The following is a 17,475-nucleotide window of genomic DNA, read 5'->3' as shown; positions in this document are numbered from 1 at the left end:
CTTTCGCCTCACCGCCAGCTATTGTGCCCCTAATTTCCGCTGTTAAAATAGCAACAACATTTCAGACACACCCCTAGACCCATAGTACTACCACCAGCTCTAAGATTTACCATTGGTTAGGTTTGTTAAAATAGAGCCCTCTATGTCTATCACTGAGAGTGACTGAGGACACACCAGGATGAAAGAGTAGCATAAATGAATAAATGCTAATGCTAACAACATTCATTAAGCACTATAGGTGTGTAATATAAACATTCACGACAACATCTATCTGCATCCCTGTGGTGTATGGACAATGGAGTGGCAGTGTCATCACTCTGAGTTGAAAAGGCTGGAAACAGCCCTAGCCTGTTGATGCCAGTATGGCCTGGCTGTTGCCAAGTTGAGGACATAGAACTGTGGTGTGAATGCCTGAAGGCATGGCACGGCATGATGGGACAGGTTGGGGACAGATGTGTGTGTCGGTCATTACTGTAATCGTTCCATTTACTCTGTTCACTCAGTGAGGGACGGCTGGTCAGCACCATCTGGACAAACACACAAATATGCACAGCAGACACAAACACACACACACAGGCTTGCAAAAAAGGTTACACACATGCACACACACACACTCTCTCTCACACACACACACCATTTCCAAACCAGCTCTCTGCGGATAGGGGTGTCCAACTGGCTAGCCTCACCATGGCAACTTTGCCAGCAACAGGAGGAAAGCCTGCTTGGTGCGTGTGTATGCCTGGGTGTGTGACCATCATTCTCCCTCCCTCAGTTCCTCCCGTAGTCCAGCTTTCTCTGTCTCTCTCCCTGTCACCATTTCTCTCTCTCTTTCCATCCTTCTCGGAGTACCTCTTTCTCCCTAGAGTATATTCCCAACGTAGGTTTTCCCTGGAGTGCCAAGGTACGCTGATAAAAAATGGCCCTGGAGTGGACAGAGTAAACGGAAGTTCAAAGGAGCCATAGACCAAGTGTGTGAGAGATAGAGATCACAGAGACAGAGAGGTGAAGGAGAGAGAGAGAAAATTCATTATTATTATTATTATTATTATTATTATTATAAAATTCCAAAATGAATCTGCATATACATTTCTCCTCACTCTAAAGGAGGAGAGGAGTGGTGACGTGAAGAGGAGAGGGAAGAATGCTAGGGAGGCCAGGGGCTCAGGGCTGAAGAGGAGCAGTCCACACGTGAGGCGCCACGTAGCCATGGCAACTGCGAAAAGAGAGTGTGGAGAGGGGTAGAGAGAAGAGGAGAGAGGAGAGAAAGGTGGCAGGCTAAGACTAACATCCACATGGAAATGATGGCCTGCCCGGCTCCGCTACTCTGCTCTGCTACTCACAGAGAGCAGCTAACCCGCACATTGTTGGTTTTGGTCTCGGAGTCAAAATCAGCCTTGCTGGCCCGGTTTAGAAGGGCTATTGTGATGCTGTAGTGTGCGTGTGTGTAGTGGTGGTACCTTAAGCAGCCAGGTCACCCGTGACACAATGTGTCAGTGTTCAACGTCCATCCACGTCTGAAGACGTCGGGAGATGACGTGGAAACCGGCCACTAGGGGCAACAGTGGGCGTTGTCACATTAGGTGGTTTGGGTTTTGCTGGGGCGTTGTGGACATGGAAGGCGGATGTGCGTAAGCATCTGCACACGATTCCAAACGTTTGAAGCAATAGAACGTTATTTGTTTTAAGCCTATCCAAAAACCTTATCCCTTAAACCTTAAAAATGTGGAGTTAATGCCTTAACTTAACCTTAAACACTTCAAAATTTGACGCTTGCAACAACTTCTACAGTTTACATTTGAGAAACATGGATGGGCACCTTATTCTGACGTGAAATCCTGAGAGCTAGTTGTCCTTAAGATAACGACGATGATGACGACGATGATGATGACGATGATGACCAAAGACGACTACGATGATCTTGATTTTAGGCGGCAGGCAGCCTAGCGGTTAGAGCGTTGTTGCTGGTTGGAATATCTGAGCCGATGAGGTAAAAAAATCAATTGATGTCCACCTGAGCAATGCGCTTAACACTCATTTGCTCCAGGGGTGCAGAACTACTATGGCTGACCCTGTAACACAACAGATTTCACTGCACCTGACTGGTGTATGTGACAATAGAAACATATTTTTTCAATGAATCATGAGGCACTTGTTGAGTTTGGGGCTAGCAGATCCTCTATTGACACCACTGGTGATAACTGTTGAGAGAAATGTGAGAGAAAAACGTTGGTCAAAGTTATTAATTATAGCCACAGCATATCGAGTCCTTCATTCCTATCCTCTTTTGTTTTCCTCTGCTCCCTCTCTCTCCATCTCTCTGGACCCTGTCTCATCTGTATGCTGAGAGATAGCTAGCTATCTCCCCCCCTTCACCGTCCTCCCTCCATCCCCCTCTCCAACTCCTCTCTCTCTCTCTTCTCTACAGTAGTCCCAGTGGAGACGCTGTGACATTGGGTGTGAGGTCAGAGGGATGGGCAGCAGTGGTCTGTCTCTCAGCACTGTGAAATGGCTTTAGCTAGAGCACAGCTCAGGGAACAGAGACTGGGCTACAACGCAGGCAGACAGAGAGACGCAGAGAATTTACATTTAACACAGAAAAATATTTTTGGATAGCACATTGAATATGCTGATGTGATCATTGGTAAAACACAGAGCAGAGAGAAAGGTGCAGTTCTGATGTCAGAAAAAGTAAGTAATATATGTTTTATTGGTTTATAAAATATGGCCGCAAGTGTTTGTCCTTACCTGAACCTCTGTGAGTTGAGAGACTATAAACTGTTCCAATAGACGTGGCCACATGTCCATTCAATGGTACACCCAATAACAGTTGTCCTTAACCAATATTTCACATTTTATCCAGAACTATATGGACATGAATCCTGATAAACACTGTGTTTCTGTGGAGACCCAGAGGTTCAAAACATTGCATTGCTTTAGTACTAATGAGCTACATTTATCTATAATTTATCTAATAAATTCTGACTCAAATGCCAATGATCACTGATATCATCATCATCATCCCCAGTTGTCCAATCTCATATGTCATTATTATATCTGTGCATTACAGTTAGAGGCAACATGTTGTTGTTTTTTTAAAAGGTTAATCAGTATCGTGCTATTTTAAGTAACATAGTTATACATATGTCCAGTTTTGAGATGTTTTTACATAAATGCTGTATCATGTTTAATAGGATGTCATGGTTCTGGTCATTTTGGATTAGAGCGGATGTCACTTCTACCAAAAATTATCCCACACTGCCCTCAAGTGGTGAGAAAGTGGATCTGTTAGTAGGTGTCACTATCAGGACAAGGGCTCCCCTGAAGGCTCCTGTTTCACCTGGCTGTGGCAGGTGAGATATGCCACCTTCTGTTGCTATGGTGTAAGGTGACGGTCTCTCTCGGTATGGTATAAGCTTACCTCCTCACCTGTCTTCAGAGCTGCGATAGAGAGGCCTCCGATCGGCTGACTACCGCATTCATTAGATATATAGAGAGATAGATATTCAGCTTTGTGCATTTCTATAGCAGCTTTTCCCTAATAGTGGAAAGGGTCCTGGCTGGAAGATTTTTTTTTTTTTAACTTTAACATTCAGCTTCAAGGTGAGTTGATGTTGACCCTTGTTTTCTTCCCGTCAATGGGTTAGGTCCCACTCTATCCTTCTCCCTCTATTCTCCATGTCAGAATGCAAACCTTTGCTCTTTCTCCTCTAAAACCAAGTGTCCCTTGCCCCCTTCTTCCAGCACCATGGCCGAGGGCGGCAGCGGCACTAGTGGAGGGGTGCGTGTTCCCCAGGACACCAAGACAGGGGCTGCGTTGGCAGATGAGAGGGTGGACTTTCTCCGGGAGCAGGTAGGACTATCCCACTGGGCACACATTGGTTGAATCAACGTTGTTGCCACGTCATTTCAATTCAATTACCGAGGAGCAACGTGGAATAGACGTTGGATTGAATTGACTGGGATATTTGCATCACAAACACACAAAAAACACTGAACTCTATATACTCTTTAAATTCATCATGTTATAGTAGGAATGATCTTTTAACATTTATTCAACGATGTCTGTCAGGAGAAGGCACGCGGAGGATTACATGTCGCGTTCTAAACCAAGGGGAACTTTGAACTCGGATATCTCAGACATCCGACTTCAGTGCGTTCAAGACAACTGGGTACTCAGAAAAAAAAAAAAAACATTTTAAACGGTCATCCAACTCGTAAACTATAGAAAGTTCGTATGCATGGAAGAAGTGTGATTTATCAAACAACCCTACAAAGTAAGAAAAAACTACCTTTCCTCGACGGAAATGGAGGTGCTGGTGTCAGAGTTTGAATACAACCAAAATGTTTGATTTGGATCTCTCAGTTGTGGCTTGAGCAGAAGACAACAACAAAAAACATAGCTACAAAGAGAGGACCATTCGGACAATTCAAGTTGCTTTAGCAATGTCAAAATATACTTCAAATGAGTAGACAACACTCACCAATAAGCCATCCATCCTCAACAGCTCCCTCCTGTAAGCGATGGCCATCATTGCTGTTCTGCAGAAGGAACGAGTCGCGTTCCACCTTGCCACCACATTCAGCAGCGTCTTATGCGCATTGCATAATCTTATCACCTGCACATTAAGTGGGTGGAAGCATTTTCTGTTTACATTGTTGAACTCGTTTTGGGATTGTGCTTTTATGGCCATGTGGGTGCTGTCTATTGCTCTGTTAGTTTAGAGAAGACACTGATCTAAAAGAAGAAAAAAAAACATCATTTCAATTTAAAGTTTTAATGTCATGTGCACAAGTAGGCCTAGAGTGAAAAATGCCTTTTTTGCAAGCTCCAAACCCAACAATGCAGTGATCAATATCAATGTAGCACAATGACTAACATAAGGTAGAACAAAAACACGAGAAATATAAGAAGAACACGAGAAAGTAAGAAGCTAGTGTATATAGAGGGTCAGTTTCAATACCATATTTACAATGTGCAGGGACACTGGAGTGATCGAGGTAGATATGTATACGGGTAAAGTGACTAGGAATCAGGATATACAGTTGAAGTCGGAAGTTTACATGCACCTTAGCCAGTTACATTTAAACTCGGTTTTTCACAATTCCTGACATTTAATCCTAGTAACAATTCCCTGTTTTGGGTCATTTAGGATCACCACTTTATTTTAAGAATGTGAAATGTCAGAATAATAGTAGAGCGAATTATTTATTTCAGCTTTTATTTCTTTCATCACATTCCCAGTGGGTCAGAAGTTTACATTCACTCAATTAGTATTTGGTAGCATTGCCTTTCAATTGTTTAACTTGGGTCAAATGTTTTGGGTAGCCTTCCACAATAAGTTGGGTGAATTTCTTGCTCATTTCTCTGTAACTGAGTCAGGTTTGTAGGCCTCCTTGCTCGCACACACTTTAACAGTTCTGCCCACAAATGTTCTATAGGATTGAGGTCAGGTTCTTTGTGATGTCCATTCCAATACCTTGACTTTGTTGTCCTTAACTTCTTGGTGACGGGGCAGTATTTTCACATCCGGATGAAATGCATGCCCAAATTCAACTGCCTGCTACTCATCCCCAGAAGATAAGATATGCATATCATTGATTGGATAGAAAACACTCTGAAGTTTCTAAAACTGTTTGAATCATGTCTGTGAGTATAACAGAACTTATTTAGCAGGCGAAACCCCAAGGACAAACCATTTAGATTTTATTTTTTTGAGGTCACTCTCTTTTCAATGGGTTTTCATTGGGGATCCAAATTTCTAAGGGACCTTCTTGCAGGTCCTACCGCTTCCACTGGATGTCAACAGTCTTTAGAAATTGGTTGAGGTTTTTCCTTTGTGTAATGAAGAAGTAGCCCTGTTCAGAACGAGGGTCACTTGTTGTATACTGTTAGATAGCGCCGAGTGACCAGAAAGCTAGCTACAGTTTGTTTTCCTCCGGTATTGAACACAGATCATCCCGTCTTAAATTGTATGGATTATTTATGTAAAAAAATACCTAAAGTTGTATTACAAAAGTAGTTTGAAATATTTTTGAGATATTTTGTAGTCACGTTGCGCAAGTTGGAACCGGTGTTTTTCTGGATCAAACGAGCCAAATATATGGACATTTTGGATATACAGTATATCGACGGAATTAATAGAGCAAAATGACCATTTGTGATGTTTATGGGGCATATTGGAGTGCCAACAAAAGAAGCTCGTCAAAGGTAAGGCATGAATTATATATTTATTTCTGTGTTTTGTGTTGCGCCTGCAGGGTTGAAATATGCTTCTCTCTTTGTTTACGGAGGTGCTATCCTCAGATAATAGCATCGTTTGCTTTCGCCGAAAGGCCTCTTTGAAATCGGACATGTTGGCTGGCGTCCCACATTTCCCAGAGAGGTTAAGCCATTTTGCCACAACTTTGGAAGTATGCTTGGGGTCCTTGTCCATTTGGAAGACCCATTTGCGACAAAGCTTTAACTTCCTGACTGACGTCTTGCTTCAATATAGCCACAATTCTTTTTTCTCATGATGCCATCTATTATGTGAAGTGCACCAGTCCGTCCCTCCTGCAGCAAAGCACCCCCACAACATGATGCTTCCACCTCCGTGCTTCAAGTTTGAGATGGTGTTCTTCGGCTTGCAAGCCTCCCCCTTTTTCCTCCAAACATAACGATGGTCATTATGGCCAAACAGTTCTATTTTTGTTTCATCAGATCAGGGGACATTTCTCCAAAAACTACAATCTTTGTCCCCATGTGCAGTTGCAAACCGTAGTCTGGCTTTTTTTCTGCCGTTTTTGGAGCAATGGCTTCTTCCTTGCTGGGCGGCCTTTCAGGTTATGTCGATAAAATACTCGTTTTACTGTGGATGTAGATACTTTGTACCTGTTTCCTCCAGCATCTTCACGAGGTCCTTTGCTGTTGCTCTGGGTTGTCCCATGGTGTTTATACTTGGGTACAGATAAACGTGGTACCTTCCTTCATTTGGAAATTGCTCCCAAGGATGAACCAGACTTGTGGAGGTCTGATTTCTTTTGATTTCCCCATGTCAACCAAAGAGCCACTGAGTTTGAAGGTAGGCCTTGAAATACATCCACAGGTGCACCTCCAATTGACTCGAATGATGTCAATTAGCCTATCAGAAACTTATAAAGCCATGATATAATTGTCTGGAATTTTCCAAGCTGTTTAAAGGCACAGTCAATTTAGTTTATTTAAACTTCTGACCCACTGGAATTGTGATACAGTGAATTATAAGTGAAATAATCTGTCTGTAAACAATTTTTGTAAAAATGACTTGTGTCATGTACAAAGTAGATGTACTAACTGACTTGCCAAAACTATAGTTTTTTTAACAAGAAATTTGTTTTAATGACTCCAACCTAAGTGCATGTAAACCTCCGACTTCAACTGTATGATAAACAGAGTAGCAGCAGCATAAAATTACGATTGTAAGTGTCTGTGCGTGTGCGTAGAGTCAGTATAGATGTGTGTGCAAATACAAGGGTTAACTAAGATAGTCAGTGTAGTCAGTCTTGTGACTTGGGGATCAATGCTGTTCAGGAGCCTGTTGGTGTCAGACTTGATGCACAGGTTCGGCTCGCCGTGCGGAAGCAGGGAGAGCAGTCTATGGCTTGGGTAACTGGAGTCTATAACAATTTTACTGGCCTTCTGTTCACACCGCCTGATGTAGAGGTCCTGGATGGTGAACAGGAAGTAGAGGAGGGGACTAAGCACACACCCCTGTGTGGCTCCCGTGTTGAGGGTCAGCAAGGCGGAGGTGATGTTAGGCTTTATGGTTATTTGGCGAGATCTGTTTTGCAGACAAAAAATGTTGCATGTCTCATCAGTCCAATAATTGCAGTAGACTTTAGCTCGCTTCACTACAAATATGTATGATATTATATCGCAGCATACAACAGCCCGAGCGGTGTCCTATGTAGGACTAAAGCAGAGAGCAGATATAAAGGTGATCAACAAATGACACGTCTAATGCACCATGTTTCCAGGCGTTTTGCGTTCTCCGGGTGAAGACTGACAAGTGGAATCGTTTCATTGGGGCGGAGGAGAACCAGAGGATTCTACTGGATTTCCTGGACCATGTCTGGAGTGACCGACTACTGCTCTTCACTGGTCCTGGGGGGACACTACACGCTGGAGATGCACAGGTGAGTGACACACACACACACACACACACACACACACACACACACACATTGTAATGCTGATATGTAAATGCTACCATACAGCCGTTACACCTGCAGCCATTTTTCAACAAACCTTTTCTTTGGCAAGACATTGACATTTTAGTAATTCAGCAGATGCTCTTATCCAAAGCGACAAAACTTTCTTCGTTCTCGATTCAGAAGAAACTTGTCTCTTATAAACTTCTGTGTCCAGTTACAGGTGGAAGTAGAGAATATTCCTAAAAAATATTCAATCCACTTTTTGACCGAGTAAGACATCTCGCTTGCGTGTGTGTGTGTATATCTTTCATCTATTTATTTTTTTATGTGTCCACGGCAGCGACTAGTTCCTGCAAAGATGTTGGCGAGGGAACTCCTAACTCGGTGGGAAAAGTGGATTTAATATCTTTCTGAATATGATGCAGTTTTTGGAGTACCACCTGCAACTGAACAGGTTCGTAAAAGACAAGTTTCTTCCGAATCGACAACGAAGAAAGTATCGGCAAGAAACGGTTTAGTTGAAAAATGGCTGCCGGGGCTGTCCACTGGCTAAGGCAGCGTTTCCCAAACTCAGTCCTGGGGATCCCAAGGGGTGCACGTTTTTCTTTTCTTGTCTAGCACCACACAGCTGTTTCAAATAATCAAGCTTTGTCATGTCTTGACATGGGTTCAATACCCAGCTGGTTAGGGATCACACACAGTCTGTCTTTTTTCCTACATGAATCGTATAAATGTTCTGATGAATGATTATAGGCTATACATAGGCATATTGCAGTTGCTTTCACAATTAAGTAACGGAATCTAACAACCCAGCTAGCACGTTTGGTTCCTTGGAAGTTGTGGGAATGTATGTTTTTGGTTTCACATTGGTTGTGGGAACGAAGCCATACGTTTCCTGACTGATAAAACTGAAGGTTTTTTAAACGTTCTGAGAACAAAAGTGAAAATTTTGCCTTTTCCGGGAAAGTTTATTTTTTAGGTTACAGGGATGTTCTGAGAACGTTGTACTCTGTTTCCTAGGAGGTTTTATTTACGAAAATTGTAGGATATTTGGAGATTTTTGAATAACTTCCTTAACTTTCAATAACACTGCTAGCTTATTTTAGTTTTTTTTTTAAATGACTCCAAGCACACATGGAAATTCATATCCGTAGGCATTAATCATGCAAACACATTTATCGTGATACAGCATCAGTGGGTTCTGAACCTATAATGTTCTGTTCTTTATTCATGTCCTTAGTCCAGTGCACCATCAGGACTGAGCTAGCGTGACATTTTTTTTTTTACTCATGCAAAGCTGTTCATTTTAGTCTATTCAAACAAAGGAAAGGAAACAAGCACTCATTAAGTTCAGGTGTGACCAAATACTGGGCGCTGCCTACACACCTGAACACACTGAACAAGAAAGAGGATGTTTGGTTGATTCTGAGAACGGAATGTACATGTTTTTAAATGACAGTTTTAGAACGTTCTCGGAAGATTTCTTGTGGTTTTAAGGGAAAATAGTTTCCTAACATTCTCTGAACAATTGAGAACATAACTTTAAATAGAACAATGAGGAAAACCTGTTGGAAACATTATGCTGAAGTTCTGAAATTCCTACAGAAAAACTTTCTTAATGTTCTCTGAACTACAGTATTTGAGAATATTCCCAATGTCAAACCAGTGGTGAACGTTCCTAGAACATTACCAAAATGTCAATGATTGTAACCATTTTAACTTTTAGGAGACATTCTGTTTAAAGTAATGAAATACAAAGAAAATAATGTTGTTGTTGTTTTTTTTTGCCAAGATCCTTAAATATGCTCAGAATGTTCCATAGCCAAGCAACTATCCTGCACCATTCCCTGAAAGTTGCGGGAAGGTTGTATGCCAAATAACCATAGGATAACCACGCTGTAACCAAGCTCTAAAAAAAAAAAATGTTTAAAAGCAAATGGTTCTCAGAACGTTGTTTTGTAGCTGGGAAGTACCTTGTTGAAATATGGTTTGCCTTATTTCTAGTGCTTTCAATACAAATAGAAAGCATTTCCACTATGTTTACATCTTTAAAGACGTCAGCCCCCTGGAAGACCAAGCTGATGTGCGTGCTGAAGAAGGGGGTCCTGAGGATCACCGTGCAGGGCTTCAGGACTCAGATGTGGCTGGGGGAGGTCTCTGGACACCCCATGGAGCACATGCCGCTCCTCATCTCCGAGGTGAGTAAAAGGGGTGTTTGTTTGGGGTTGAGGGGGAGAGGGTATGTGTGGACGTGCTGATACCCGTTCTTTATATCTAACTCTGAATTACCATGGGGGTAAGGTTCTGGTGTCAGTGTTATCTAACTCTCTGAACCACGGCGGTTGGCCTCGGGTGGTGTCTGAGGACATACACAGACACCTGGAGCAGCTGAGGAGCAAAGTGGTCACTCTGAGAGGCAGGGCAGAGGGACGCACCCTGCTGCCCCTACCACTGTGTGTGGAGAGATCTCAGCCGCAGGACATATTGCTCAGGTCAGTTGTGTGTGGGAATGTGGGGTGTGTGTGTGTGTGTGTGTGTGTGTGTGACTTCTCTCTCTCTCTCCCTAGCTCTAATGGCTGGCCGATAGACCGGGCTCTGCTGTACTCCATAGAGACCCTTGTAATCCAGTGGTCCGGTCAGGTCTGGACCGTCCTGAAGAGGGATTCCAGCATGGTGCTGCAGCAGGGGGACCACCCGGGCCCCAGCGCGGAGCTCCACTTCTGGGCCTGTCAGAGAGGCAACCTGCTCGGCGTCCATTCACAGGTAGGCTGGAGTAGAGTCAGGTCAGTGTGTATGCTTGTGTTTGCTCAGAGTTAAAAACATAAAAAATAAATCTGCGTTCCGTGTTCTCTCTCAGATCATGAACCCTAAGGTGGAACAGATCATGGAGATTCTGAGGAGGATCAAGAGCAGTTACTACGCCTCCTTCCACGACATCTGCCTCAAAGTCAACCAGGGTAGTGTGAGAGGCCTTGTTCCCATCACAAGCACCATCCTTCACGTATCTCCTTTCCCTTAATCATCACCGACCCTAATGTTTCTCTCTCACAGCGGTTTTAGAGGCTGAGGATATAGACCTCTACCTGAGACCACTGAGGAGACTGATCAGTTGTCTGGAGGAGGGGAGTTTCAACAAGCTAGAGATGCTGTTACCTCCTCTCTTCCACACGCTGTGTCTCATCTGGAGTCGCTCCCAATACTACTGCCGCCCTCCACGCATGGTGCTCCTACTGCAGGAGTTCTGCAATTTACTTATCGAGAAGGTGGGTGTGTGGTGTCTGCGCGTGCGTGTGTGTGCGCGCGTATTGTGTGTGTGTTACGTATAACGCCTCTCTGTTCGGGTCTCCAGGCATTTGCGTATCTGATCCCAGAGGAGCTGTTTAAGATGGAACTGGAAGAAGGAGTGGAGAGGGTGCAGGTGACCATCAGTGTCCTGCGGTGCTTCAAGCGCCTGTTCCACACACACCGCCAGCGCATCCCTCAGTACTACCGCAGCGGGGAGACTGTCAAACAATGGGACTTCCCTTCCACACTGGTCTTCCACAGGGCTGACCACATACTGGACCGGCTTCTCATGATCGAGGTGTGTGTCTGGCACGAGTTTGCGTGTGGCTCCGGGCACAGGTAGTGTACTATCCATCCATCTATGCTTTTATGCATCTATCTACCAGGAGCTGTTTGCGTCTGCGCTGGTCTTCCTGAAGCTGGAGAAGGTTGAGCTGGGAGGGTCGAGGGGGAAGATCCTCAGTGAGATGGTGTTCAGTATGAACGAGGAGTTCCACGACAGCTGGAGAACTCTGAGGGAGAGCAAACACGACCCGCTGGACTACACTAAAGAGGTGAAGCTGGTGGCACTTTTACAAATGCTTTATTTAACCATTGTCAAATGGCCACTAACATGATGTTTGTTTGCTGGTGTGTTTAGGACTTCCTAGTGGACTACAGGCGTTTCATGGAGCAGAACAGAGACTTTGACCAGAGGCTGGGGACCGTTCTCAACCTGGCCTTCCAACACTCTAAAGGCCTGGAGTCTGCATTCAAGGTGAGACACACCTGAGAAGAACCCTACCCAATGACCCTAACCCTAACCATAGCCCTGAATCTTTACCCTAACCCTAACCATAGCCCTGAATCTTTACCCTAACCATAGCCCTGAATCTTTACCCTAACCCGAACCATAGCCCTGAATCTTTACCCTAACCCTAACCATTGCCCTGAATCTTTACCCTAACCCTAACCTTAGCCCTGAATCTTTACCCTAACCCTAACCTTAGCCCTGAATCTTTACCCTAACCATAGCCCTGAATCTTTACCCTAACCCTAACCATAGCCCTGAATCTTTACCCTAACCCTAACCTTAGCCCTGAATCTTTACCCTAACCATAGCCCTGAATCTTTACCTAACCCTAACCATAGCCCTGAATCTTTACCTAACCATAGCCCTGAATCTTTACCCTAACCCTAACCATAGCCCTGAATCTTTACCTAACCATAGCCCTGAATCTTTACCCTAACCCTAACCATAGCCCTGAATCTTTACCCTAACCATAGCCCTGAATCTTTACCCTAACCCTAACCTTAGCCCTGAATCTTTACCCTAACCATAGCCCTGAATCTTTACCCTAACCCTAACCATAGCCCTGAATCTTTACCCTAACCATAGCCCTGAATCTTTACCCTAACCCGAACCATAGCCCTGAATCTTTACCCTAACCATAGCCCTGAATCTTTACCCTAACCATAGCCCTGAATCTTTACCCTAAACATAGCCCTGAATCTTTACCCTAACCCGAACCATAGCCCTGAATCTTTACCCTAACCCTAGCCCTGAATCTTTACCCTAACCCTAACCATAGCCCTGAATCTTTACCCTAACCATAGCCCTGAATCTTTACCCTAACCCTAACCTTAGCCCTGAATCTTTACCCTAAACATAGCCCTGAATCTTTACCCTAACCATAGCTCTGAATCTTTACCCTAACCCTAACCTTAGCCCTGAATCTTTACCCTAACCCTAACCCTAGCCCTGAATCTTTACCCTAACCCTAACCCTAGCCCTGAATCTTTACCCTAACCCTAACCTTAGCCCTGAATCTTTACCCTAACCATAGCCCTGAATCTTTACCCTAACCATAGCTCTGAATCTTTACCCTAACCCTAACCTTAGCCCTGAATCTTTACACTAACCATAGCCCTGAATCTTTACCCTAACCCTAACCTTAGCCCTGAATCTTTACCCTAACCATTGCCCTGAATCTTTACCCTAACCCTAACCATAGCCCTGAATCTTTACCCTAACCATAGCCCTGAATCTTTACCCTAACCCGAACCATAGCCCTGAATCTTTACCCTAACCCTAATCTTAGCCCTGAATCTTTACCCTAACCATAGCCCTGAATCTTTACCCTAACCCTAACCTTAGCCCTGAATCTTTACCCTAACCCTAACCTTAGCCCTGAATCTTTACCCTAACCATAGCCCTGAATCTTTACCCTAACCATAGCCCTGAATCTTTACCCTAACCCTAACCTTAGCCCTGAATCTTTACACTAACCATAGCCCTGAATCTTTACCCTAACCCTAACCATAGCCCTGAATCTTTACCCTAACCCTAACCATTGCCCTGAATCTTTACACTAACCCTAACCATAGCCCTGAATCTTTACCCTAACCCTAACCATAGCCCTGAATCTTTACCCTAACCATAGCCCTGAATCTTTACCCTAACCCTAACCTTAGCCCTGAATCTTTACCCTAACCCTAACCATTGCCCTGAATCTTTACACTAACCCTAACCATAGCCCTGAATCTTTACCCTAACCCTAACCATAGCCCTGAATCTTTACCCTAACCATAGCCCTGAATCTTTACCCTAACCCTAACCATAGCCCTGAATCTTTACCCTAACCATAGCCCTGAATCTTTACCCTAACCCGAACCATAGCCCTGAATCTTTACCCTAACCCTAATCTTAGCCCTGAATCTTTACCCTAACCATAGCCCTGAATCTTTACCCTAACCCTAACCTTAGCCCTGAATCTTTACCCTAACCCTAACCTTAGCCCTGAATCTTTACCCTAACCCTAACCATAGCCCTGAATCTTTACCCTAACCATAGCCCTGAATCTTTACCCTAACCCGAACCATAGCCCTGAATCTTTACCCTAACCCTAATCTTAGCCCTGAATCTTTACCCTAACCATAGCCCTGAATCTTTACCCTAACCCTAACCTTAGCCCTGAATCTTTACCCTAACCCTAACCTTAGCCCTGAATCTTTACCCTAACCATAGCCCTGAATCTTTACCCTAACCATAGCCCTGAATCTTTACCCTAACCCTAACCTTAGCCCTGAATCTTTACACTAACCATAGCCCTGAATCTTTACCCTAACCCTAACCATAGCCCTGAATCTTTACCCTAACCCTAACCATTGCCCTGAATCTTTACCCTAACCCTAACCTTAGCCCTGAATCTTTACCCTAACCCTAACCTTAGCCCTGAATCTTTACCCTAACCATAGCCCTGAATCTTTACCCTAACCCTAACCATAGCCCTGAATCTTTACCCTAACCTTAGCCCTGAATCTTTACCCTAACCCTAACCTTAGCCCTGAATCTTTACCCTAACCATAGCCCTGAATCTTTACCCTAACCCTAACCTTAGCCCTGAATCTTTACCCTAACCCTAGCCCTGAATCTTTACCCTAACCCTAACCATAGCCCTGAATCTTTACCCTAAACATAGCCCTGAATCTTTACCCTAACCCTAACCTTAGCCCTGAATCTTTACCCTAACCATAGCCCTGAATCTTTACCCTAACCCTAACCTTAGCCCTGAATCTTTACCCTAACCCTAACCATAGCCCTGAATCTTTACCCTAACCATAGCCCTGAATCTTTACCCTAACCCGAACCATAGCCCTGAATCTTTACCCTAACCCTAATCTTAGCCCTGAATCTTTACCCTAACCATAGCCCTGAATCTTTACCCTAACCCTAACCTTAGCCCTGAATCTTTACCCTAACCCTAACCTTAGCCCTGAATCTTTACCCTAACCATAGCCCTGAATCTTTACCCTAACCATAGCCCTGAATCTTTACCCTAACCCTAACCATAGCCCTGAATCTTTACCCTAACCTTAGCCCTGAATCTTTACCCTAACCCTAACCTTAGCCCTGAATCTTTACCCTAACCATAGCCCTGAATCTTTACCCTAACCCTAACCTTAGCCCTGAATCTTTACCCTAACCCTAGCCCTGAATCTTTACCCTAACCCTAACCATAGCCCTGAATCTTTACCCTAAACATAGCCCTGAATCTTTACCCTAACCCTAACCATAGCCCTGAATCTTTACCCTAAACATAGCCCTGAATCTTTACCCTAACCCTAACCTTAGCCCTGAATCTTTACCCTAAAGCCCTGAATCTTTACCCTAACCCTAACCATAGCCCTGAATCTTTACCCTAAACATAGCCCTGAATCTTTACCCTAACCCTAACCTTAGCCCTGAATCTTTACCCTAACCCTAGCCCTGAATCTTTACCCTAACCCTAACCATAGCCCTGAATCTTTACCCTAAACATAGCCCTGAATCTTTACCCTAACCCTAACCCTAGCCCTGAATCTTTACCCTAACCCTAACCCTAGCCCTGAATCTTTACCCTAACCCTAACCTTAGCCCTGAATCTTTACCCTAACCATAGCCCTGAATCTTTACCCTAACCCTAACCTTAGCCCTGAATCTTTACCCTAACCATAGCCCTGAATCTTTACCCTAACCCTAACCATAGCCCTGAATCTTTACCCTAACCCTAGCCCTGAATCTTTACCCTAACCATAGCCCTGAATCTTTACCCTAACCATAGCCCTGAATCTTTACCCTAACCCTAACCTTAGCCCTGAATCTTTACCCTAACCCTAGCCCTGAATCTTTACCCTAACCATAGCCCTGAATCTTTACCCTAACCATAGCCCTGAATCTTTACCCTAACCCTAACCATAGCCCTGAATCTTTACCCTAACCCTAGCCCTGAATCTTTACCCTAACCATAGCCCTGAATCTTTACCCTAACCATAGCCCTGAATCTTTACCCTAACCCTAACCATAGCCCTGAATCTTTACCCTAACCATAGCCCTGAATCTTTACCCTAACCCTAACCATAGCCCTGAATCTTTACCCTAACCCTAGCCCTGAATCTTTACCCTAACCCTAACCATAGCCCTGAATCTTTACCCTAACCCTAACCATAGCCCTGAATCTTTACCCTAACCCTAACCATAGCCCTGAATCTTTACCCTAACCCTAACCATAGCCCTGAATCTTTACCCTAACCATAGCCCTGAATCTTTACCCTAACCCTAACCTTAGCCCTGAATCTTTACCCTAACCATAGCCCTGAATCTTTACCCTAACCATAGCCCTGAATCTTTACCCTAACCATAGCCCTGAATCTTTACCCTAACCCTAACCATAGCCCTGAATCTTTACCCTAACCATAGCCCTGAATCTTTACCCTAACCCTAACCATAGCCCTGAATCTTTACCCTAACCCTAACCATAGCCCTGAATCTTTACCCTAACCATAGCCCTGAATCTTTACCCTAACCCTAACCATAGCTCTGAATCTTTACCCTAACCCTAGCCCTGAATCTTTACCCTAACCCTAACCATAGCCCTGAATCTTTACCCTAACCATAGCCCTGAATCTTTACCCTAACCCTAACCTTAGCCCTGAATCTTTACCCTAACCCTAACCTTAGCCCTGAATCTTTACCCTAACCCTAATCTTAGCCCTGAATCTTTACCCTAACCATAGCCCTGAATCTTTACCCTAACCCTAATCTTAGCCCTGAATCTTTACACTAACCATAGCCCTGAATCTTTACCCTAACCCTAACCTTAGCCCTGAATCTTTACCCTAACCCTAACCTTAGCCCTGAATCTTTACACTAACCATAGCCCTGAATCTTTACCCTAACCCTAACCATTGCCCTGAATCTTTACCCTAAACATAGCCCTAAATCTTTACCCTAACCATAGCTCTAAATCTTTACCCTAATCATAGACCCCCCTGACCCTAACCATAGCCCTGACCCTTTACCCTAAACAAAGATCCCCCCGACCCTCACCATAGCCCTGACCCTTTACCCTAACCATAGCCCTGACCCTTTACCCTAAACATAGCCTTTACCCTAAACATAACCATGAACCTTTACCCTAAACATAGCCCCTCAAACCATAACCATAGCCCTGACCCTTTACCCTAAACATAGCCCCTCAAACCATAACCATAGCCCTG

General features: G+C 44.2%; 1 protein-coding gene across 1 annotated transcript in view; it reads left to right on the top strand.

The window, feature by feature from the left end:
• Nucleotides 1-10,208: 10,208 nt before the first annotated feature.
• Nucleotides 10,209-17,475, top strand: part of LOC135558267 (dynein axonemal heavy chain 11-like) — a 108,612-nt gene continuing 101,345 nt past the window's right edge. The window contains 8 exon segments of the mRNA XM_064991985.1: nt 10,209-10,370; nt 10,474-10,664; nt 10,740-10,935; nt 11,030-11,129; nt 11,224-11,435; nt 11,522-11,755; nt 11,844-12,011; nt 12,098-12,214. Of these exon segments, the coding sequence (XP_064848057.1) occupies nt 10,209-10,370; nt 10,474-10,664; nt 10,740-10,935; nt 11,030-11,129; nt 11,224-11,435; nt 11,522-11,755; nt 11,844-12,011; nt 12,098-12,214 (1,380 nt within the window).

Source organism: Oncorhynchus masou, chromosome 17, assembly GCF_036934945.1.
Source record: "Oncorhynchus masou masou isolate Uvic2021 chromosome 17, UVic_Omas_1.1, whole genome shotgun sequence".
NCBI classification, from domain to species: Eukaryota; Metazoa; Chordata; class Actinopteri; order Salmoniformes; family Salmonidae; genus Oncorhynchus; species Oncorhynchus masou.
This window is presented reverse-complemented; position numbering and strand designations above follow the sequence as displayed.